This window comes from Colletotrichum graminicola, assembly GCF_000149035.1.
Source record: "Colletotrichum graminicola M1.001 genomic scaffold supercont1.10, whole genome shotgun sequence".
Taxonomy (NCBI): Eukaryota; Fungi; Ascomycota; class Sordariomycetes; order Glomerellales; family Glomerellaceae; genus Colletotrichum; species Colletotrichum graminicola.
Genome location: NW_007361014.1, coordinates 106,788 through 129,538, shown reverse-complemented (window position 1 = coordinate 129,538; position 22,751 = coordinate 106,788). Strand labels below are relative to the sequence as shown.

General features: G+C 57.3%; 7 protein-coding genes across 7 annotated transcripts; 5 read left to right on the top strand and 2 right to left on the bottom strand.

Moving 5' to 3' along the window:
* Positions 1-115: 115 nt before the first annotated feature.
* GLRG_03340 (uncharacterized protein) lies at positions 116-1,153 on the bottom strand (the record flags this gene model as incomplete). Its single annotated transcript, XM_008094025.1, has 1 exon — positions 116-1,153. One exon carries the CDS (start codon positions 1,151-1,153, stop codon positions 116-118), a length of 1,038 nt encoding a protein of 345 aa, XP_008092216.1.
* Positions 1,154-5,294: 4,141 nt separating this feature from the next.
* On the top strand, positions 5,295-6,880 carry GLRG_03339 (ornithine decarboxylase antizyme; the record flags this gene model as incomplete). Its single annotated transcript, XM_008094024.1, has 3 exons — positions 5,295-5,399; positions 5,636-6,201; positions 6,673-6,880. 3 exons carry the CDS (start codon positions 5,295-5,297, stop codon positions 6,878-6,880), a joined length of 879 nt encoding a protein of 292 aa, XP_008092215.1.
* An 840-nt stretch (positions 6,881-7,720) lies between these two features.
* Positions 7,721-9,447, bottom strand: GLRG_03338 (imidazoleglycerol phosphate synthase; the record flags this gene model as incomplete). Its single annotated transcript, XM_008094023.1, has 2 exons — positions 7,721-9,250; positions 9,325-9,447. 2 exons carry the CDS (start codon positions 9,445-9,447, stop codon positions 7,721-7,723), a joined length of 1,653 nt encoding a protein of 550 aa, XP_008092214.1.
* Positions 9,448-10,019: 572 nt separating this feature from the next.
* GLRG_03337 (uncharacterized protein) lies at positions 10,020-11,226 on the top strand (the record flags this gene model as incomplete). The annotated part of the gene is made up of 2 exons (XM_008094022.1): positions 10,020-10,163; positions 10,219-11,226. The coding sequence occupies 2 exons, from the start codon at positions 10,020-10,022 to the stop codon at positions 11,224-11,226; spliced, it is 1,152 nt and encodes a 383-aa protein (XP_008092213.1).
* Positions 11,227-12,695: 1,469 nt separating this feature from the next.
* Positions 12,696-14,315, top strand: GLRG_03336 (vacuolar protein sorting-associated protein; the record flags this gene model as incomplete). Its single annotated transcript, XM_008094021.1, has 1 exon — positions 12,696-14,315. The coding sequence occupies one exon, from the start codon at positions 12,696-12,698 to the stop codon at positions 14,313-14,315; it is 1,620 nt and encodes a 539-aa protein (XP_008092212.1).
* Positions 14,316-16,669: 2,354 nt separating this feature from the next.
* Positions 16,670-17,918, top strand: GLRG_03335 (NAD dependent epimerase/dehydratase; the record flags this gene model as incomplete). Its single annotated transcript, XM_008094020.1, has 4 exons — positions 16,670-16,922; positions 16,990-17,367; positions 17,427-17,549; positions 17,599-17,918. 4 exons carry the CDS (start codon positions 16,670-16,672, stop codon positions 17,916-17,918), a joined length of 1,074 nt encoding a protein of 357 aa, XP_008092211.1.
* Positions 17,919-19,849: 1,931 nt separating this feature from the next.
* On the top strand, positions 19,850-22,407 carry GLRG_03334 (glutamate-cysteine ligase; the record flags this gene model as incomplete). The annotated part of the gene is made up of 5 exons (XM_008094019.1): positions 19,850-19,924; positions 20,090-20,155; positions 20,283-20,437; positions 20,556-21,267; positions 21,376-22,407. The coding sequence occupies 5 exons, from the start codon at positions 19,850-19,852 to the stop codon at positions 22,405-22,407; spliced, it is 2,040 nt and encodes a 679-aa protein (XP_008092210.1).
* Positions 22,408-22,751: the final 344 nt, after the last annotated feature.

The window sequence follows — 22,751 nt, the reverse complement described above, 5'->3', positions numbered from 1 at the left end:
GGAAGAAAAAAATAGAAACCGCCGGATGCAAAGATGAAACCGAAAATGGCTGGGGGATATCTTGTGACATGAGTGAGATAAGGGAATGGGGTATCTCAGCTTCCTCGAAGCTCTGCTACTTCTTCCGCGCCGTCGTCACGCGGCGGCTCCGCCTCTTGGCCACGACTTCCGGGTCCCAGTTCCCGGAGAACAGGTCCTCGAGGTCGTCCTCGTCCTCGGAATCGAACACGATGTCAACCTCCTCACCTCCGTCCGGCCCATCCCCCTTACCAGCGGCTTCCGCGGACTCGGCATCGTCTCCCCAGCGCCTGCCGCCGTCTCTCACCTTGTCGCCTTCCCCTTCAGACTCCTCCTCCTCCTCCTCCTCCTCCTCCTCCCCGTCGTCCCCCGATATGCCGTCGCCGTCCGCCGGGGCGTCCTCCCAGCTGCGGAAGGGCACGACGCGCTCGACCTCGAGGATGAACTTGCCGACCTTGTATTTCTGGCTGAGCTCCTTGGCGTCGACGTACTTCCAGCCCAGCTTGGCGTTGCAGAGGACGCAGGTGATGTCGGCGACGACGTGCCAGCCCGTGACGAGCTGGCGGTTCTCGCACTTGCCGATGCGAACGTTGGCGAGGGTGCCGGGGCCGGCGGGGCCGTTGTTGACGGTCTTGGAGGCGGAAGGGGCGCCGCCGGATACGGACGCGGAGGGGCGAGGGGCCGATGCGACGAGGTAGGCGCGGCCGTAGCGGCCCGTGAAGCCCTTGCTCACGATCTGTGAGGAGAAGGCGACATCGCAGGAGCAGGTTGAGCAGCGGAGGGTGTCGGGCTGGGTGCGCGCCAGGGAAGGGCGGCCGGTCCTGGGCCTCGCAGACTTGGCCGTTGCGACGGAGGGGCTGCCGGCGGCTGCTGCGGCGGGGGAAGTTATGGCGTCTCGGTACGACGGCGGCAGCGGGGGGCTGTTTGGCGGGGTCACGGTCTCGTCGGTCGTCGAGGACGTCGGCGACGAGACCAGGGAGGGCACCTGGATCGCGTCCGGGCTCGGGGGCGGGCTCGAGGGCGGGCTCGAGGCGGACGCCGGAGCCGCGGACGCGCGACGACGAAAGGGGATGTTGAAGCTGGGGAGGAGGTAGGTCGGGAACGTGGGCCGGGAGACGACGATGCTGGGCGCCATGGCGACGGGATTTCTGTTGTTTTATGTACTAGAGTAGAGGGCAGGGGGCGGCGGCCTTTCTGTCTCCGGAGCCCGATCCGGAAGACGTTATTCCGTTTCTTTGTTGCGAAGAGAACCCGCTCAGCGTATGCGCTACGACGTTTGACGAGTTATTGGACGTGGAAGTGGGCAGCGGCGATCGTTGAGGGTCCAACCATGATTCTTCAACTGGCAGATTTGAGAGTTGAAGAAGAGGAAGGGAAAATGGGGGGGGGGATGTAAGTGAGCACACAGATCGGCTGGTCGATTCAAGGCGAGCAGAGGCGCGTTTTTCTTTGGGACGACAAGGCTAAGAAGGGTTTTTGTTTCCTCCTTCTGCACAGAGAGTGTTTGGGTTCCGCGCGGCGGGAGAGAGGGGGCTGAGCTTAGGAGGGAGGGGCATGGGAGAAGGGAAGGTCATGCACGGGTGGTGCTCCGTGTGATGGGAGGGCTGGGTGAGAGGAAAGGCTGGGAGCAGGAGAAGGAGAGTTGAGTGGGTGGAAAGGATGCGGCACGAGACGGCAGACACGGCGGATTGGAAGGAGCCTGACTACACTTTACACTGGGGAGGGAACCTAGATTGCTAGGAAGGGTAAGGTATCGAGGGGGGGGGGGGGGGGGGGGCGGAGAGGAGGGGGGTGACAGAGAGAATTGTCTTGGTGCAGCCGTTGTAAGGTGGCGGCAGAGTCAACATTTCGAACGTCACTTGTTCTCTGGATTTATCGCTATGCTGTTGTGCGATAACAGCCCCAACCCCGGCCGCCAGTTGTGCGGTGAGGAACGACGTGTGTGTGTGTGTGTGTGTGTGTGTATGTGAGAGAGAGTGTATGATATCAAAAACGTCTGGGCGGACGTTCGGACATGCGGGTATCAGATCAAGCTTCCTGCCTGCTGCGACGCATGGCCGGGACTTGCAGATAAGCATGAAATAACGGGACTGAGATACGTATCCAAGGCGGAAACCGTTGATGAAAGAAAGGGGCGAAGGGGGTTGGGCTTGTACGGCCTCGCTTCTCGCCCCTCTTCTTCTCCTCAAGCTCTCAGAGAGAGAATGCCGACGATGTCTTGGAGGAGAACATTCCAGTCGTCTCAGATGACACGACCTCCGGAGGTGCGGGGAGATCTCATTGCACAAGATGGGCGATCAGCAGCAGTAAGTTAGGTAGTGTAGGTAGGTAGCGTTCCCATTCCCCGCCCTCTCGAAGCTACTGCGGTGCAGCCCGACGTTATCGATAACGCGAGCGTGAGCCGGTAAGGCAGGAAGAGGTGGGGAAGGGCGGACGGTGGGAGCATATCCGTACTCACTTGCCTTTTGCTGTAGGTATGTGGCATGTGGTGTGTCACTGGACCGACAAGCGTGGATGATCACCTCACTTGGCCGCCGTCAGAGGTGTCGTCCAAAACCCTCCCAACGGTCGTTGAGAGGGTGTCCCACACCTCTTTTCTGGGGAGGGGTGGGAAGCGCAAGAAAGAGGTGTGGAAGCGTCGGAGGTGGCATGGAGGCAAAAAGTATGATGAGAGACGGCGGTTACAGAAAGGCAAGTCGACCAGAAAAAAAGAAACAAGAAAAACCACATGGGAGTTGCTGGAATGAGCGACGTTTTGTTTCGGAATTGCGAGGCTATCTGATGCTGGGTGTGGGGGATCAAAGTTATGTCTCTCTCTGGATAGTTCCCATAACCGAGGCTTTTTATTTTTTATTTTTAAACAGTAGGACTGGCATGGAGTTGCCCATCCGGCGAGAAGATCGCTCGGCAGGCTCGGTGAGTGAGGATCATCACATGGCCCCGCATCGTGTTGGTGGCTGCTGCTGAGCCGGTTGGCCATTATCTTTTACCAGATCCCGCCTAAATGCGCTCTTGTCTTACTTGGCCATTCGCCTCGTGCGTCTGAGAAAGATGGATGTCAAATAGCTGCCCGGTTATTCTCAGGTAAGGATGATGCATTAATCAATCAGACCATCGTCGACAAGGGAGCCGAAGGATTACAACAACGGGCGAGCGGACCCTGGGCGATGACTCGCAATCCAGGAATCGTGAGGGGAACCGCCGTGCAAAGAACCCGTCAAGTGACCCGAACGGAAACACGGACCCCAACCCTGCAGCACCTCACTCTCCACTCGTTACTATGGCATATTGGTGATTGACATGGCATCCTTTTCAATTACTGGATTTCCTTTCAGGCGGTCATGGCCTGTCGCAATTACAGCGCGGGAGTGGCCTTCGACGATGCCGCGGCGCCGGGGACGCACACGCTATCGGGTTGGCATTGCGTCAACGGCGGAATTATTTTCTACCAAAGTCATACGCAACAAGGCGGACGTCTCCGATGAAAGCATGTTGAAGGGATGGACGTCTCGAGATTGGGGATGGAATGCCGGCCTTGACAGCAAAACCTTGGCTATTCTGGTGGTTCCCCATTTCTTTGTGCGATTATGTTACCTGTCAACGATGCGGTGATGGATGGCTGGCTCCTGGCCTCGGGGATGGGTCAGACCTTCCCGGCCCACGTGCAGCTCAGAAGAAACGGACAGCTCGGGACATGAGAAGAAAAAGATTACACTACGTTTACTCATTCTTGTTGGATGGATCCATGAGCAGAGAGGAGGCAAACACTGTGATACTGTACTATGTATGGCGCGTCGTCTTTGGGCTGGATTTGGAGGTGTCCACGTGCCTACGAGCGTGCGAGGTGGGTCTCACGGCCCTTGTTCCATTGGCAAGCGCGCCCGCAGCCAGCATGTCCTGAGTGCCAAGCGCCGCGCCGCGCCGCCGGAGCCGGATTGAGAGCGTCCACCCGACTTTTCCTGTGTGCTGGCCGCCCGGAAGCAGCTGAGGGAGAATGCGAGAGGCATGGAGTAGGTGATTGTAGCCCAGTTATCCTTAGAGGCGAAGCATAGGGTAGGAATATGTCTCTGACGATGGGCCAGACATTTTGCGGACCTGTGATCCGGAGTGAGTGGCCAAGCTGAGCGCCAGGCCAATGCAATGCAGCCCAAGAGAAAACGTGCTCGACAGTGTGTGGGTGCGCAACATGGGCGGCGCGCCATGGGCTCCAGCCGGTTTTGGTTTCGTACGATGTATGCCTACCCAAGGCCAGACCCCCTTCCCTCTCAGCACTCCTCCAATTGCCGAGACCTCCAAGTGAGAAATGAAACAATGAGCAAGCTGCGCTGGAGTTGTTCCCCAAAACGCTCTGCTGCGTAATGTTGATCCATGGCGGAAGGAAAGGGGTCCTTGAACATGGGAATTGAGTAGACCGCAGACATGCAGACGCCGAAGGATGAGTCAAGAGTTTCGTTTGACTACCCAAACTACACTAGATACTTACCTAGGTACAGTAGTGGTATCCCAAAGTGTGTGTGCATTGGAGAAAAAAGACATGGGTCCGCCGCTGGAAAGGAAGGGTGGAGAAGAGTCGTGGCTTAACATGACTGTTTTGAGTGGTCCACTGCTGGGTTTTTGTGGGGACATGGTGGTGGTGGTGTGCCCGCCTCCCACCTTTGAGGCAAGCCCCTGCTGGGCAGTCACTTTCAGGGTTGGCTTAGGCTGTGAGTTACGCTGCACCAGCAGCCTGCTGCACCGTGGTCCCCCTAAAGTTGTCTTCTCCGCCACCCTAGACGTTTCCACACTTCTGAGCAATTCGGCTGTCCCCCTGGGTTTTTTATTCACCGACCGCCCGCGCGCTGACCTTTTCCTCGTCCCGTTTCCTTATCTTTCCATCGCTTTACCGCTGATATATCTCGTCTTACCCGCAACAACCGCCGTCTTCCAAACAACAAAACGAAAAAACCCCAAGACGATATCGCATCTTCCTCGCTCACCAAAGCATTCCATCGTCATCCTAGCCTCTATCAGCTTCAACAACGCACGCAGGAACCCCAGTTCTCTCGAATCCACTCCACCTTCACCATCGTCGCTACGTCAATCCGCCTCACTTTTCAAAAACTAAGAAAAACAAAGTCGGTCACCAATCACCGCCCCCATCGACGAACGGTTCCGAATTCCCGAGAACCGACTCAATCACCTACATCGAAACCATCACACAGTCTAGCAACCAACCCCCGAGAAATCAATTGCAATGGCGCCCATGAATCAGCAGAGTAATTACTCCAGTAGTAATTATGGTGAGGCCATTGTCCGTCAGGCCAATGTCCTCGCCAGCTGCTACATTGTCGATTCCGCCGCGACTCTTCGCGGTCTCCACTACTGCACTACCGGGGCCGCAGGTATGTAACAGTCTCCCAGGACCCTTCCCTCCTCGGCCTTCCATTCCACGCCACATGATCGCGGCTCTACTCCTCTCCCCCACGCAAGCCTTCAGCCTCAATCTCGAGACAGAACGCCGATCGCTCGGCTTCTTGTCTCTCCCTCCCCTCCCTCCCCTCCATCCCCACTCTCGTGCATCCTGCTGCCGAACCCGAGACTTCGAAAACACCGAGAGACTAACCTATGCTATCAACAGGGGCCGAGTGGTATTCCTGAGGTCCCCTCCTCAGGATTACCATCTCCTCCGTCAAGTCCCCCCCTCGCGGCTATCACGGCGTCCAACGAGCTTGCGCTGCTTCCCAAGGCCAGCAGCAAGCATCGCGACGCCGTGCCAGGCAAGCGAATTAGCCGTCGAGGGGGGGCGGCGCTCTCGATCAGGGAAGAATGTGAAAGGTTCTTTTGCGAGTCCATGAGGGCTGTGTTCCGCGGTGAGACGGACACTGGCCCCCGTGGCTCCGGCCTGCATCAGGGTGTTTACAACAACAATAACAACAACAACGGCAGCACGAACGCAACAATGCTGCAGACTCCGCCGCCGGACGAGGACCTCGCCGTCCAACCGCACCCCTTTGGGGGTCGGTGCGGGACCGCGGACGGGAATTCCGTGGCATCTTCCGCCCCGGCCCCGGCCACGGCCTGGTTGGAGGTGTGGGACTTTGCCGGCGGTGCGAGCTTCCGGGCCTTTGTGGCGGACGACGGGACTGAAAGGTCCCTCTTCGCACTATTTGACAGAAACGTCATTGGACGTGACCTGAAGCCAGCGTATGTCCCCCCCCCCTATAACGTCGGCTGTCCGCCCTTTTCGTGGTGTGGTAAGCTATGTGAAACGCACCTGTTAGGGCCCACCGGATCTGTTGTAACCCGATCTATGGATTAACTGCGAAATTGTATACAGCATCATTGTGGAGTTAACACCAATTAGTCTCTTAATTTCTCTTTGGTTTAAAAATTCGGGCTCATCTTAAGCACAGTACGACGAGCTTTCCAATATATGCAAGACTGATAGTCATTGGGCTAGTTGGTGCAGCTGTGATCAGAGGTCACAGAAATTGCGAGTGAGATACGCCACTTACTCCCCCCAAACGAACTATTTTACAGGCCCCGAGTGTATTATCTACATCAGATTCACTCGATCCCATCCGACGCAGGCCTCTTAGCATAGGCCTGGGTTTTTCCCCCCCCCCCCCCCCCCCCCCCCCTTCTCCTGAGAGTTGCAACTGACATAACCCCCAGGCTCATGGCGCTGATGGAGTTGGTCGACGGACCCCTCAACTGTCAGCATCTGGTCATCTGCATCGACCGGGGCATCGAGGAGGAGGATGCGAAGTCGCTGATGAAGAGCCTGCAGTGGGTCGGCTTTGAGCTGACGACGCTGGACCACTGGGCGCGCGACGTGGACGTGACGAGCGATCAGTGGCTGTTTATGAGCATGGAGATCTAGCATTACCCGGACCTCGTCCGTTCGCGTTCTGTCTTGGGGTCTTGTGAGTTCATAAGCTAGGCAGTTTGGGAGTTTTTCCTTGATTTTTTCTTTGGGCTTCGTCCGCGAATTCCCTCCCCCCCCTTTTTAACGGTTCACGTCTCTGCTTTTGTCAGCCTTTTTCGGCTTCCGTACCTTGCGTGCTTGGCAAAAGTAGTTTTTTGTTTAACCCTTTCTCCGTTCTTCTCTTTTTTGTGTGTACAGAAACAGCTCAGGACTGAGGACACGACCAGCATGGAACGGAGAGCGGAAAAAAAAAGGGGGCACCGTCGCAAAAGCATCAAGCAGAAATGGGATCTCAGTCTCGTGTTTTTCTGGCATTTTTCTTTTCTTCTGTACTTGTATACGAGAGTCAACCCGTTGGGGGGGGGGGGGGGGGGCTGTTTCCGATCCCCTCACTCTTCATCTGGCCATGGAGTTCGTCATTGCCGGCTGGGGAGTGGACTTCTCTTAAACTTGGATCGCTTCATGAAGGCTTGCTTTTCAGGATGGCCGTTTCTTCCTTCTTTTTTTCTTCGCTTTGGGTATAGGGATGGAACGGTTTTTGCAACAATTGGTCCGGCCAGGAGATATTGACGCATCCTATCTCCATAGTCGGGCGTGTGCACGCGTCACAACTGGAGCTTTCCAGGCTTTGTCCGTCACGCTGAAATCAGAAAGTTTGAATAAGTTTGGAGACAGAACCAAAAAAACCATGGTTATTTTTCATATATACTCCCCCCCCCCCCCCCAGATATCGTGATGATGTATTCGTCTCGAGCTTTTTTAAGTGAACATGTCTTGATTTATTCGTGCCGTGGTCTATATACTCTCCTCGAACTGCCTCACCTTGAGCCCCTTCTCGGCCAGGAAATCCTTGACCTGCTTCACTGTGTACTCGCCGCGGTGGAACATGCCGGCGCCCAACGCGGCGTCGGTCGTCGTCTGGGCAAACACCTCCTCGAAGTGCGCCGGGTGCCCGGCGCCGCTGGAGGCGATGACGGGGATCCGAACGGCCGCCTTGACCTGGGCGATGAGCTCGAGGTCGAAGCCACTGTTGGTGCCGTCCTTGTCGATGCAGTTGAGGAGGATCTCGCCGGTGCCCATGGCCTCGACGGCCTGCGCGAGCTCGACGACGTCCATGTCGCGCGTCTCGCGGCCGCCCTTGATCGTGCACGCGTACCAGCAATACTCCTCACCCTTGGGGCCCGGGGCCGCCGTCCGGATGATGTTGTGTCGCGTCGCGTCGGGCTTGGGCACGTAGACGCGCTTGGGGTCCACGGAGACGACGACCGCCTGGTTGCCGTAGGCCTTGGAGATCTGCTCGATGGCAGTGTTGCCGAACAGCTTGCGGCCGGCGCCGTAGTACTCCTCGGCCGCGAGCACGGCGTCGGAGCCGATCGACACCTTGTCGGCGCCCGACTTGAAGTACATGGTGGCGATCTCGAGGGCCGAGACCTTTGTGCCGTCCGTGTCGACGGTGTCGCGGATGCCGCCGCCGACGGTCAGCGGCACGAAGACAGTCTCGGAGGTGCGCCGGAGTATCTCAAGCATGGGCACGTCGGCCAGCGGGCAGTCGCGGAAGCTGGTGATGTTGAGGAAGGTGACCTCGTCGGCCCCCTGCTCGTAGTAGCGCCGCGCCATCTCGACGGGCTTGCCGAGGTTGCGCACGTTGTTGCCCTCGCCCTTGTCGCGCACGTCGTACTGGTCGCCCTTGGTCACGACGAGGTCGCCCTGGTCGTTGGCGCGAACGTCGAGGCAGGCGATGACGCGGCGCGTCAGGCCGTCCTGGAAGGGGACCGCGGCAGCAGGGGGCGTAACGACGGCGTCGCCTCCCGCGAGGGCCGCGGCACCGGAGCCGTCGAGGAAAGCACGGAGGCAGCGCAGGCCGGCGGCGCCCGACTTCTCCGGGTGGAACTGCGTCGCGAAAACGTTGCCCCGAGCGAGGGCGCCGACAAAGGTCTCATCGCCGTAGGTGCCCGTCGCGACGGTCCAGCCCTGGGCCTCGAGGGCGCCGCGGATGTAGGGGTACTTGTATGTGTGGACGTAATAGTATTTTGAGTCTGGGCGGAGGTCGTAGAGGCTCGCGCCGCCCGTGTTGGCGCTGTTCCAGCCGATGTGGGGGACGGACTTGTCGGAGGACTCGAAGCGGTCGAGGCGGCCCTTTGCGACGCCGAGGCCGGGGACGTCGGGGTCCTCGGCGGAGCCTTCGAAAAGGGCCTGGAGGCCGACGCAGATGCCCATGAAGGGCTTACCGGAGGCGATGTGGGCGGAAATGGCGGGGAGAAATCCGGCTTGGGCGAGCTGGGAGAGGCAGTGGCCAAAGTGGCCGACGCCCGGGAGGATCAGTTTCTGGGAGAGGGGGGAGCAGGCGTTGGTTAGCTTCGGACAATTGATCTGCGAGATGCCGATCTTCAATGGCATACTTCCGCTGAGGGGACATCTTCGGGTTTCCTAATCCACTCGACTTCGTAGCCGACCTTCTCGATGGCGTTCACCAAGCTGCGAACATTGCCCGCGACGTAGTCCAGCAGGTGGACCTTTGGCATGGTGGGCAGGCTGGCTCTCGATCGGCTGGGGTGACTGAGTATAGGTGTAATAGATGGACGGTAATGCAACTCGAGCTTTAGAATGAGTCGAATGCGCCGTTATAAGAGTCGTCGTTTGCCGGGGTCTGGACGAGAACCATCTGTGAGTCAAAGGGGACGGGATGTGCTAGTTCTCCCGTCTGTAAAGAGTCACTGCAGGGGAAATTTACTTGCGATAGCGGGGCAGAGGGGTTGTGAGCAGCAACTGTGATATGAAGACCGAACGGGGTGTGCCCCGCATCAAACCCCGAGAGGCACCCCCACCCTCCCCTGTCCAATTGACCGTTGCCCTGTCGTAATCTGCCTGGAACAGGAAATCTGCTTCAATCAATCTGACTGAGCTTCCTCAAAATTTCCCCCATACTACAACCGCCCTCCTCAAGATGGGCATGGCAATTCAAACGGGTGCTCCTTGACGCCTTCTATGACCTACCTTGCGGGTTATATTAAATCCGCAATTTTCCCCAAGTCGAACTCAATGAACGAATTTCATCCTTTGGCCGGAGCCTTCTTCCAAAGTTTGACGCGATAGCATGGCCACCAACGCGCCAACATCCTCGGTCGCGCCAGTGGTTGCAGCCACTGCGCCTGCGGATCAGCCGTCCAGAGCACCCACCGATCCCGAAGACGGCGATGAATCGGAGTGGGAATACGAATACTCGACCACTGAGACTGAGGTGGGGCTGCCGTGACGGACGTGGTTAGAAGAATTAAACTGCTGACGCACACGAGACATACTACCTCACTGTCGACCTCTCGATCCCCCAGCTCCTGCGGCGAAAGCGAAACACGCCGGTTTCTGGTCGTGGAGGATACCACTACAAGCACTGGGCTGGCCCTCACCGGAAACCCGACGAGCCAAAACACCACCGCATCCTCTCAGATGATGAGAACGATGACAAGCCCACGGCCGAGCCCGAAGAAGACGAAGACATAGACCAAGGTCAGGTTGAACCGAACACGGACGGTTTCGATGCCGACTTTGAGTCTGACCCGGCGGCCGACATACAGATTCTGGACCTGCACTCGGACAAGCCCATGTTCGCATACAAGGGGAAGGTTTTCGAGGGGCAGTGGGCGCGCAACCTAGGCACAGAGGTCATATTCACAGAACACGACGATCAAGACCCTCTCCCTGCCCTTCGACATCTCCCGGGCGGTGTGGACATGCTCGCGGCCAGCTGGTCGCGCATCAATACGACGGAGAGGCGACTGGAACCGAAGCATGAGGCGGCAGCCAAGGACGACCCCTTGAAGGAGATCAGGAGGCAACATGGAATACATATCCCCATCACAGCAGACAAGACAGGCGAGCGAAAGCGACAAACCAGGTTTCTGGAGAACCTCATGGCGCTGAAAGTCAAAAGGGGCGAAAAGGACGAAGTGACGGTGTATGCGCACGCGGCTCGGAAGGCGGTCAACGAGGGCACGAACAGTCGAAGGAAAAGACGAAAATCGTTGCCAGAAGGCCAATCAAGGAAACGTCGGGGCCGCGGCGGCGGCGTCCGCAGGAGAGGCGGCCCGTTGGCAATGGAGGTTGGTTTCGAAAGCAAAGCAGAGCCAGGCGACTCAGCCGAGGCAGCGGGCCCTCGAGACGGAACCTTGTCTACGCCAACGCCGACGACATGGGCAGACCTGGGTGGACGGAGCGAAACCGTGGACACGGTCGCGGGCCCAAACGACGAGGATGATGGAAGCGAGGACGATAGCGAGGAATACGATGGTGGGGACCTGGAATAGGAAACCTTACGAACACGTCTCCGATCTGAAGATGGGGCGCATCTGATCTACCACACACAAACTTTTGACCCCGCGACCGATCTCGCGGTCCCAGTTCAGCACCAAGTTGGCCAGTTGGAGCTAGATAAATGGTAGTTTCCGATAAGGGAGCGCCTCGGATAGGGACGTTGAAACTGCATGATGGCATTATGAGGCTTGAGGGCCGCCCGTTGCCGGGTACTCCTGGGATGGCACATGATCTTGGCGACAGACCTGCACGGAGACATGATGTGGTCATGCTATGGAGTGTCAGGGAAACTGTTGAGTCGGCAGGAAACCTCTCAACGGTGTAGGGCCCGCAACTGTTGCACCTACGTAGCATGCATTAGGTAGCGTTATCGATTCACTGTCACGACGAGGGAATTATCCGGACGCAAAGATAAAACGAACAAAACCCTTAAAAGAAAAAGAGAAAAGACAATGGAGGACCTTTTTCCATTACTTACATAATAGTTCGCGGATATCGCGGCAAGACGACGCTCAAGCGCAGCGTATGTAAAGTTGTCTCCGCTGTGTCACTCTCGACGCACCACCCGCGCACCCACTGCCAGCTGACACGCCATCTATCGAATGGAGAGCACCGCTCGTAATGGCCACAGGGATCGCCTGGCTGCTACGCTGCAAACACTCCGCGGCGAACGGGGCCTGGTATCTGCACTCTGTACGGCTGTAGGCCTGGCTCCGTCTCGTGGGAACCTACAGGGTTCTGGTTGGTCCCCCGCAGATCTGAACCCGTTGCATAAGGTACCTGTCGCCTTGCTGTATTCCTTGCCAAGCCGCGAAGGGAGATACCTGCCGCTTCGGTATGTGTCCCGCAGAGAATCGTGTACCTTCCCACCCCGCCCCTTTCCTCAGGGAATACTTAGGTACCTATGACTTGGTCGGGTGGCGGGCTGCCGCATCGACGGCAGCATCCGACTAATGGGACGTCCATCTGGCCCCCCGTGCCCCCCTCTCCAATCCCTATGATCCCTACGCCCACTCCCGTCCGTCCCTGATTCCGTTGTCGCTCTCTCTCACCGTTGCCCGCGCATCCGCTTGGTTCCGTCCCAAATCCCAATCCCAAGGCTTGCTGCAGCCATTCCCTTTCCTCCTCGCCCTCTCCGGCATTAAACTTTCCTCCATCAAGTCGAAACAAAACACACCAAACACCGTTCAGAGGGCCTCAGCGTTCCGTTGGCCATGCATATCCGCCCGCATTTCCCACCTCCAACGTCTTTGTAGCGGTGTACAACTGGTGATGCTGTACGAGACACCGCTGGCTCTCACAAGACGTGCCAGCATCCCGAAGCCCCTCCGAGCTATCCTCACTCGGCCTCCGTAGCCGCCAACATCATTCTACCTGTCGACGCGGCCCAGTACTTCGATTACTCATCCCTTTACGAAGCACCTCCTCAACTGCGAGGCCTGGAGCCAACATCGCCATTGCAATGTACTACCTGCGCCGCATCACTATCCTCGCTGCCATCCTGGCCTCCGTCTCGTTCCTGGCATGGTTCTTGCCTCGATACCTCAACCCAAACCCGCCGGACCCCGCCAAGCAGCGCGAGGACAGGAGATGGGTCAGCAGCAGTCCCTACTGGCTCGACCGCCAGGCTTGTCGATGGCTGAGTCTTTGCGGTGTCCATCATCTCTCCTGGGACCCCGCCTATCTCGTCCCTCATAACGATTCCGACGCGGGTGAGTTGCGCCTAGAGCTGAGGTCTCTCGATGGACGACACTCCGGCTGGGAGACGGCACCCCGGAAGCGGTCGCCGCGGGACGACAAAGAGGAGAGGCGGAAGACCCTGAAAGAAATCCCCAACTACGTTCTTGAGTATGCGCCGCTCGTCCACCTCTACTCGGGCGAGAACTTCTGGCCCTCCGACATTGCGGAGCATATCCGACACATGACGCCCTACTTGGAAGAAGAGGCCTTGAACCGCTCTCTCGCTCTGTCGGACCTGCACGAACTTAACAAGGAGGACGGCATGGTCTACCTCACCAGCGATGACGACGTTGAGCAGAGACCCGAGTGGCTGCACAGCCACGTTGGTATTCCCGAGCCATGGGACGATGAGGGGGACGACGATAGAAATAATGGCCCCGACAACAATGATCGTCCGTCCGAGGACTTTGACCACCCACCGCCTCCCACAGAAGATACGACTTGGTTCGACGTATCACGCGATCATCCTGTCAACCGCATCTCGGACCCTCGTCGCCTAGCTCCACAATTTGCTCCCTCATCCGCTCGTACCAGCGGCTTTCACCTCCGTCGCCGAGACCAGGACCAGAAGCCGATACCCGATACGCCGACTCACAAACCCAACCAGGAAGGCTATTCCAAGGCCCCCGCCATCCTCGTTCTCGTAGACAAGGGCTCCGGCATTGTCGACGCATTCTGGTTCTTCTTTTACTCGTACAATCTGGGCCAGACCGTGCTGACAATCCGGTTTGGCAACCACGTCGGTGACTGGGAGCACTGCATGATGCGCTTCGAAAACGGTGTTCCCCGTGGCATTTTCTTCTCCGAACACGAAGGCGGTCAGGCCTACACTTACAACGCCGTTGAGAAGCGGGGTCTTCGCCCCGTCATTTACTCCGCCGTCGGATCTCACGCCATGTACGCGCAGGCCGGCGACCACCCCTACGTGCTACCCTTTGGTATGTTGAAGGACGTCACGGACAAGGGTCCTTTGTGGGACCCGGCGAAGAACGCCTACACGTACTGGTATGACTACGCCCAGGATTTGGACGAGGACCTCGACCTCGATCTCGACGGCGAAGTCGACGTGGCTAGCGGCCACCGGAAGGACAACCCCACCAGTCTAGTCCCGACGGCGGAGAACCCCGATGCGCCAACGTCCTGGTTCCACTATGCCGGCCCTTGGGGCGACAAGCTATACAGTCTTGCCGACGTGCGCCAATGGCGGCTTTTTGCCCAATATCATTACGTCTCAGGACCGCTGGGACCCAAGTTCAAGCGTCTTGATCGGGAGAAGCTCTGCATCACCAGACGCTGCCGGATTCTCAACAGCCTAAAGCCTGGACAGACGTGGTACAGTTAGACATGACGGAGTTCATAGGCAAAGTCTTTTTTTGACAAAGGAGTGAAAGAAAGGAACCCGTACAGGGTTACAAGAACCAAGCGCGCAACGGCGCTCTTTCAATGGCTACGTATAGATAACCTTTCTCCTACCGCGAGGAGGGCCGGGGGCGTCGGCTGAGGCAATCGGGTATTGGAGTTTTGTGTTGCTTTCTTGGACTAGCCTGGTCTTGATACCCTCAAACCATATTCCCAACTAGATGACCTTTCAAAGTTATTCTTTCCGTTTCATGGGCCTAATGTATGTGATGTGACTTTTATTTTGCAAACCCCTCCAGGAAGGGGGGTTATCGTCACTCATGCGCAAGGCTACCGAGAGAGCCAGAGGAGACCGGTCATTTGAGTGGGTTTTACCTATTTGTGAGCGTTCCGATCACATCACTCGATAATGCCCCTCGCCCTCGTGGAGCCCTGCGTGATCACCTGCCTTGGTCTTGTTGCACGCGGAAAGCATGACTAGCAAGGGCATGCTCGAAACCAAGTCGCAAAGACAACCAGGCTACTCAGGTTTCTGCTCGTGACGCAGGGAGTGAGAGGGGAAGGGCCTGGAAGCCAGACGGGGACGGCCATTATCTAGCACGACTTGGCTGTTCCGGCGCGGATTACCATCAACATGGGGTGAGAGTCTGGTCGCGGGATGTCCCCATTTTGTTCAGGGAGGCAATCGAGAATGCGATGTGTGTAGCTACCCCGACCCGGTCGGCTTGGGTGTTGAAGAAGGGACTGACAATGTTTCTGGACGAGTTTCGCTCCAGAATGGCATCGGAGCCGATGATGACGACCGTTTCCTTGCTGGCTACTGCTAAAGCTGTAAATGAGGCTCCATGGTCAGTATCATGGTGAATAATAGTGTGGAGCGGTGGGTTAAGACTGGAAAGCTCCTTGAACATGAATCCATGTGTCGTCTTACGAGCCATCGTCAACGGCAATGATATGCATCCTGTCACTCGGGCAACTTGGAGACGGCACAGGGCATACCGAGCTTCTAGCAAATGCTGACTTGCCGTCCACCAGGATCATGAAGTCGATCGTAGGAAGTATGCTATTGTCTTTTGAATCCCCGTGTTGGCTCGTGGTCTGACCCTCTCTCCTATTATCATCGACAAAAACCAAGGTCCTGAATTAGTAACCCGTGTATCCTCGAGCCCATCCCAAGTTTAACCGTCCCTAGCTTAACTTGAGGTCATCTCAACTACTCGGCCGGAAAGTCCGCCCTCTTACCAAGTGACGAGGAAGCGTCATGGCCCATTACTACCTTCAGTTCTTGAATCCGTGGCAGGTTTTAGTACCTGTGTGATACTAGCTGACCAGGGACGTTATTGAGACTTTTGTCCAAGATGAAAGCCACGCATGTCAAGACTTGATATTGCGGTACTCGGCAATGCTCACTACATAAAGATGGCTGATGCCGAGGAGGGACCTAACAGGGATTCCATAAGCACTAGGCGATTCTCGGCTTGACTTTGTTCACAACCAAAAATCACTACATGTTGGATCTATGCATTATGGTATGGTCTGATGTTCTTCATTGCGAGGCTTGAATGGATGATGCGGCAAATACAAAAATACACCTACCCTGCTTTGAATCTCTGGGAGAGGAGAGAGAGAAGCAACTCACGACAATCTCGATAGAACAATGCATCTGTCGGGATATTCAACCGGTCGATGGTGGAGCCGATCCGGAGTTACGTGATTCATCTCACGTGACCCACCTCGGCGGCTCACTTACACCATCACGAATATCCACGGCAGCAACCTCTTCCCTTTTCTTTCATCATCATCTTCAACTAGCAGCCAATATTCAATTGATACTATTGCTGCTACCACGATCGCGATACCTGTGATACCAACAGTATCTTTTTCTGTTCGGCCCTTTTCTGTTCAGTCAAGTCCCATATGCATGACCTGCCACGGCCTAAACCCGTGACCGCCTTGGGTCATCTCACCGTCACTGCTCAAATCTAAACCGTACCAGTAGTAGTTTCAATGACCTTCGTTTGTACACCGAGCTCGCTCGTTTACTCAGAGTCGAGCGGGTAAAACTAGAGTCGTTACCACTGCTCGCTCCCCCGCTCTGAACTAGATGATTCCAAATCAGCCAGCGGTTGATTGATGCACGATATGCGGGGTGGTCTTCGTAATCCTTGCTGTGGGATTAAGCCCGGCAAGGCTTCCGACATCTCCGCCAAAAGTCCGCCCAACTTTATGCTAAGTAATAAGAGGCCCCAGAGCTGCAAGACGTTTCCGGAGCATACTATGAACCAGTCCATCCACCCTAATCAAATTACCGCATACCTACCCCGTCGACATACAGCCATGGCTTCCCTTACCAATCCCGCGATTCCCAGAGGGTCACTTGTCCTAGTGACAGGCGTCAATGGATACCTCGGTTCGCATGTTGCAGACCAATTTCTTCATTATGGCTACAATGTTCGCGGTACCGTTCGTGATGTCGCCAGCAATGGCTGGCTCTGCGACCTGTTCGAGGGCAAGTACGGCAAGGGAAGATTCGAGCTCGTGGCAGTGCCAGACATGAATACCGAGGGAGCATATAACGAGGTGGTGAAAGGTGCATTCTCGTTCAACATGTCTCTCCCCAGGTGCAAAACCCGGCGCTGACCATGTTGTAAACACAGGGACGTCGGCCTTCATCCACGTTGCCGCTGTTGTCGGGTTTACACCCAACCCACACGAGGTGATCCCGATTACCGTTGCAGGCTCCCTCAACGCATTGAAGGCAGCCTACGCCGAGCCCGGCGTCAAACGGTTTGTCTTGACCTCGTCCTCGTCAGCGGTCGTCCCCGCAGACCCCGTGACGTATAAACAACAACCCCATGTCATCACGCACGATACTTGGAGCGCGGATGCCGTCGAGCTAGCGTATGCCCCTCCGCCGTACACACCGGACCGCAGCATCATCGTCTACAGTGCCAGCAAAGTCGAGTCTGAGAAGGCGGTGTGGGAGTATCACAAAGAACACCGACACGCACGACCGGACCTGGTTGTCAACGCGGGTACCTACTTGTCCCAAATCTCCATTTGTTGAATGGGCAAAACCGACTGACTCTTGCAGTCCTTCCGAACACAAACTTTGGCAAGTGCCTCGATGTGGCAAACCAGGGCTACCGCACGAGTGCAAGATTCATACTTTGCCTCTGGAAAGGTGTTGCGATCCCAGAAGCCGCCAGAACACCTTGTAAGACCCCGCCCGAGAGCCATGGTCTCGGTACTGACTTTTTGGGCAGATTACTTTGTAGACGTACAGGACACCGGCGTACTTCACGTTGCGGCGGCTGTTCTGCCAGAGGTCCAAGACGAGCGCATCTTTGCGTTTGCAGAGCCGTTCAACTGGGATAGAGTGCTGGCTATCCTGCGTCAGCAGAACCCCGATCATTCGTTTGGCGATGATTTTGAGGGCACGGAGTTTCCGCATACCATCGAGCCCAGAGACAGAGCAGAGACTTTGTTGAAGAAGATGGGTCGTCCGGGATGGACTTCCTTGGAAGATAGTCTCCTGAATAACACGGAGAGCCTGCGCAAAGTCGAAACCTCACCGGTATCGTGAAATGAAGGAGGTCATCCTTTTTTTCCCCCGGGTATCAAATTTCTTGGGCGCACTGAGATAGCATAAAAGTCAGCCATATATATATTTTGTGCTTTCACCATGTGCCGGTGAGAGTGACTTGTCGAGGAACACCGACACTGCGGCATAGCAAGACTTCAAGTCCCAGGATACCACCTTTCATAGTAGGACCCAAAGGCCCTCGATGAACAGATGGACCCAGATTCTAGGTCTGTTTGATACATGAGTGGGGGGGCGGGACGACGGTTGGTAGAGGATTTTAACGTTCGTGTAAGTTGAACATGTAGCCTACTTCAAGGGCGAGCACTTGCGCATGGCGGTCCGGACCTAACGAGCCCCAGTCATGGGCTGGCAGCCCAAGGGTGAGGAGACGTTGAACGGCCGCAATAACATTGGTTGCATGCCTGGGCATTGGAAAGGAACATTCCGGGCGCACGTTGATTCGCTCGACTTGTGGCTTGTCTCGCTATCGCGGCAGTCTCGACACTCTAGTCTCCCATACCTACATCAATGGTACTCGCACTCCACTCAGCGCAGTACCTATTACTCGACCTTATCACCTTATCAAAAGCCCGCTTCATCCAAAGGGGGGCTGGCCGGTACCGGAGTGAGACTAGCTGCTGGAAAGGCAGATGCAACCTCGCGCGCAGAAGCAAACTTAAGCCTTGGGCTGCAGGGGATGCGCAACATCTGCGGCGAGTTAAAAGGTGCAGATTCCAAAGCGCGGATGCCGGGCAACGACCGAAACATTTCTGGAGTGATGAACCAGTCTCATCGGGGCCGTCTTCCAAACAAGCAGCACATGGCAGCTGTCGCATTCATTCCGAAGGTGATCGGTTCATCCGACCACTGTAATCATTTCATACCACTACCCAGACTTAAGGAGGAGAAAGGAAAAGAAAAAAAAAAAAGTGGAAGAAAAGGGGAAGTGAAAAAGACAGCCTATAATCAACGACATGTGATTTCTAATCAACCCCTCCATCTTACCCCTCCATCTTACCCCTCCATCGTCGGCTCTCCCGCGAGCCCGCCCAGCGTTCAGACGCAGAGAGAATAGGCAAAACCCGCGCGAAAAATTCAGAAATTTCAGTAAAAAAATAGGCCGAGAAATCTCCAAGCCTCTAACCCCCCACCTGCACCGCAGATACCGAACTTTCGACATCCGCCGCGCCCTTTGCAACTGTGCAATCACTATATCCCATTCCCAACCTCCATCTCTCTTTCTCTCCTCCCAATCTCTCTCTCCTGTCGCATTCTAGAACACTTCTCTCGGAAACGTCCGATCCCCATCCGATCATCCCCCCCTTCTCCAATATTGACGTGATCGAAACTTCATCATCGGAGCCCCTCCATTGGATAGAACCCGAAACCCCCCCCCCCCCCACCACCGCCGCCGCCGTCGACACCGGGCTGAGCCGCACGCTGCCTTTTTCCCACCTTAACCACTTTAACTACACCACAAGGGCTTCTCATTTGACCGCCCAGCTGTTGCGCAATCGCAAGACGTTGAAGAGTTCCCATGCGACAGCGAAGCCTGCAACTGCACCGTCCCACCTGTTCGCCTTGTTTTTCAATCGCCCCCCCTGGTCTAACGTCTTGTCACGTTCTTACCTTTGCCCCCGCTTCCAAAAGGCACACCCCTCACGAACCATAGAGGCTGTCGTTGTCGTCGTGACTTAATTGTCAGATGCTCTGAGGACATTGACGATCGCCGACGAATTCATCGGACAACAGCCCTTTGCCACCACTGCGTCGTCTTCGTCGTCGCTTCGGGAAATCTTCTGAGAGCCTTCTTCCTGCGTTTCACTTCATAGCTCCGTTATCGTTCAAAACGCCCATCCCCGGCAGAACCCGGCCGTAGCCGCAGCTGCAGCCCTCCAGCATAGAACACCAGAGCAACTGCGTCACCAACCATGGGTCTCCTGCAAGTCGCCGCGCGCACCGTCTTTTTGCCATTGCATACTCTGAGAAGCGTCCTAACAACTACCGTAGAGCTCTGGGAACCGCCCTAGACTGGCCCGATGCCAAGCAGCGCGCCGGACAGGTTCGGGAATGGGGCATCAAGGTTTGAGACCCTTTTCCCCTGCCCACGCCCCAGGCGAGATCCGGCCGGCATAGTGAGAAGTCCCGTGTGCTAATGCTGACTCCTGTAGCAACTCTTAGAGATATGGAACAAGGCCAAGAGTAAGGAGCGCGACGCCATGCTCTGGGGAGACGAGGTACGTAATGCGTGCGTGCTACGGCTCACGAGGCGAAGCATCTCATGCATGGCCCGCGGCACCTGACACTTCTCATTCTCATGAGTTGCATCCTCCATCGGCTCCTGTTCTGAACAGTCTCGCATAGGTCGAATACCTGGTGGTGACCTACTCAAAGGATGAGCCCAAGGTCCGCCTCTCACTCAGACAGGCCGAGATTCTCACAGCACTCGCCGAGAGCCCCGACCTCGCAAAGGAAGGCGGCTGCGTACCGGACCTGCAAGATGTTGCTAGGGATAAATCGTGCGTTCCTCTCTCATGTTGACTTCTCATCCGCTCACCGCTCACCACCCTGCACACACTCGCATGCCGTGCTTCACGAGGTGGGGGCGTTGAAGGACCACTCGACTGACCAGGCCAGAGCCGTGACCCTCCCCGTCTTCCACCCGGAGTTCGGCCGCTTCATGCTCGAGGCGACCCCCGGCAAGCCCTGGGGCATCGGCTTCAAGGAACTCCTCGACGTCGAGCCCGACATGAAGCTTCGCCGCAAGATCGCAAAGGACCACATGCACCCCAACGAGTATCCCATCACCCTCACCACCTTCCCGCGCCTCGGCTGCCCCGGCGACTTTACGGAGCCCTACTACCCGCCCTCCGGGTCCAAGCTCCGCTCCCAGTTCGTCCCGGACGAGATCGCCAACCCGCACATCCGCTTTCCGACCCTCGCCGCCAACATCCGCTGGCGCCGCGGCCGCAAGGTCCAGGTCAACGTCCCCGTCTTCCACGACCGCAACACCCCCAACCCCTGGCGGGACCCGACGGTCAACTACGACCTGCACAACTGGCCCGAGGACGACGACGTCCGCACGGGCGGCGCCGCCCCCGACAACTTCATCCACATGGACGCCATGGCCTTCGGCATGGGCAGCTGCTGCCTCCAGATCACCTTCCAGGCCAAGAACATCACCGAGGGCCGCAAGATGTACGACCAGCTCAGCCCGCTCGGCCCCATCATGCTCGCCCTGACGGCCGCCACGCCCGTGTATAAGGGCTTCCTCGCAAACACCGACGTGCGGTGGAACCAGATCAGCCGCGCCGTGGACTGCAGGACGCCCGAGGAGCTCGGCGAAAAGGTGAGAAACAGCGCAGCCAACGAGAGAAACTGATCCCTCTCGCCATGATCCCCCTCACTCCCCTCAGCGAGAGCGCAAGGCTGACTTGACCACGACACAAAACTTCAGCCCCTGAAGAACGACCGCTGGCGGATACCAAAGTCCCGCTACGCCTCCAACTCGACCTACATCTCCACCGACCCGCGCCTGCGGCCCGAGTACCTGTACCCGGACCTCGTCATCGACGAGGACATCAAGGCCAAGCTCATGGAGGGCGGGATGGACGACCGCCTAGCCACCCACTTCGCCCACCTCTTCATCCGCGACCCCATCGTCGTCTTCGAGGAGGACCTCCAAGAGCTCGACCTTTCCAAGACGGACCACTTTGAGAACCTCCAGTCGACCAACTGGCAGCACATGCGCTTCAAGCCCCCGCCCGCCGACAACAGCATCGGCTGGCGGGTCGAGTTCCGCCCCATGGAGATCCAGCTGACCGACTTCGAGAACGCCGCCTTCTCCGTCTTCATGGTCCTCGTCACCCGCGCCATCCTCTCCTTCGACCTCAACTTCTACATCCCCATCACAAAGGTCGACGAGAACATGGAGCGCGCGCACGCCGTCGACGCCGTCCTCAAGGAGCGCTTCTTCTTCCGCCGGAACCCCTTCTCCAGCCGCCACCGCAACCCCGTCGGCGACGAGTCGAGGCCCGGCTCCCGACCCGGGTCCGCCGTCCCGAGCCGGCCGCCGACGCCGGTCCTCCCCGTCGAGGACGAGTACGCCGAGATGTCGGTCAACGACATCATCAACGGCAGCCCAGACGGCGAGTTCCCCGGCCTCATCCCCCTCGTCGAGAGCTACCTCGACGGCGTCAACGTCGACGTCCAGACCCGCTGCGAGCTCGACACGTACCTGCGCCTCATCAGCCAGCGCGCGAGCGGCAAGCTCGACACCGCCGCCCGCTGGCTGCGCAACTTCATCGACGCCCACCCGGCCTACCAGCACGACAGCGTCGTGGGCGAGGACGTCCAGAAGGACATCATCGCGGCCGTCATCGCCATCGGGGAGCGGGAGACGGCGGGCCAGGGCTTCGCCGGGCTCGACGTCCACGGCCTCCCGCAGCTGCTCGGGAACTTCCGACGCGGCTGCGGAGGCTCGGCGTAAGGGAGGGGAGGAGGCGGGGGCTTTGCCGGATGAGACACGCACACGGAACAGGAAAACTGAGGGGGGGTCTCGTTCCCTTGGCCTAGGGGAGGAGAGGGGGAAAGGGGCAGGTCGTTGTAAGTCGTGCGGGCGCAGGTCGAACGCTGCGCCCAAGAACGGGCTTTTTTTTCTCTGTAGGGAATCATCACATAGACTCAAATGCATATCCCGCGAGCTAGCGTTGCGAATTCCGCAATGGACCGTCTCCTATGATGCGTGAGGGACATGGCGGAAACCAGCCGCACACGCAGATACACACACACGCATACACACAGAAGTATTATTGTTATCGTTATTGTTATTAT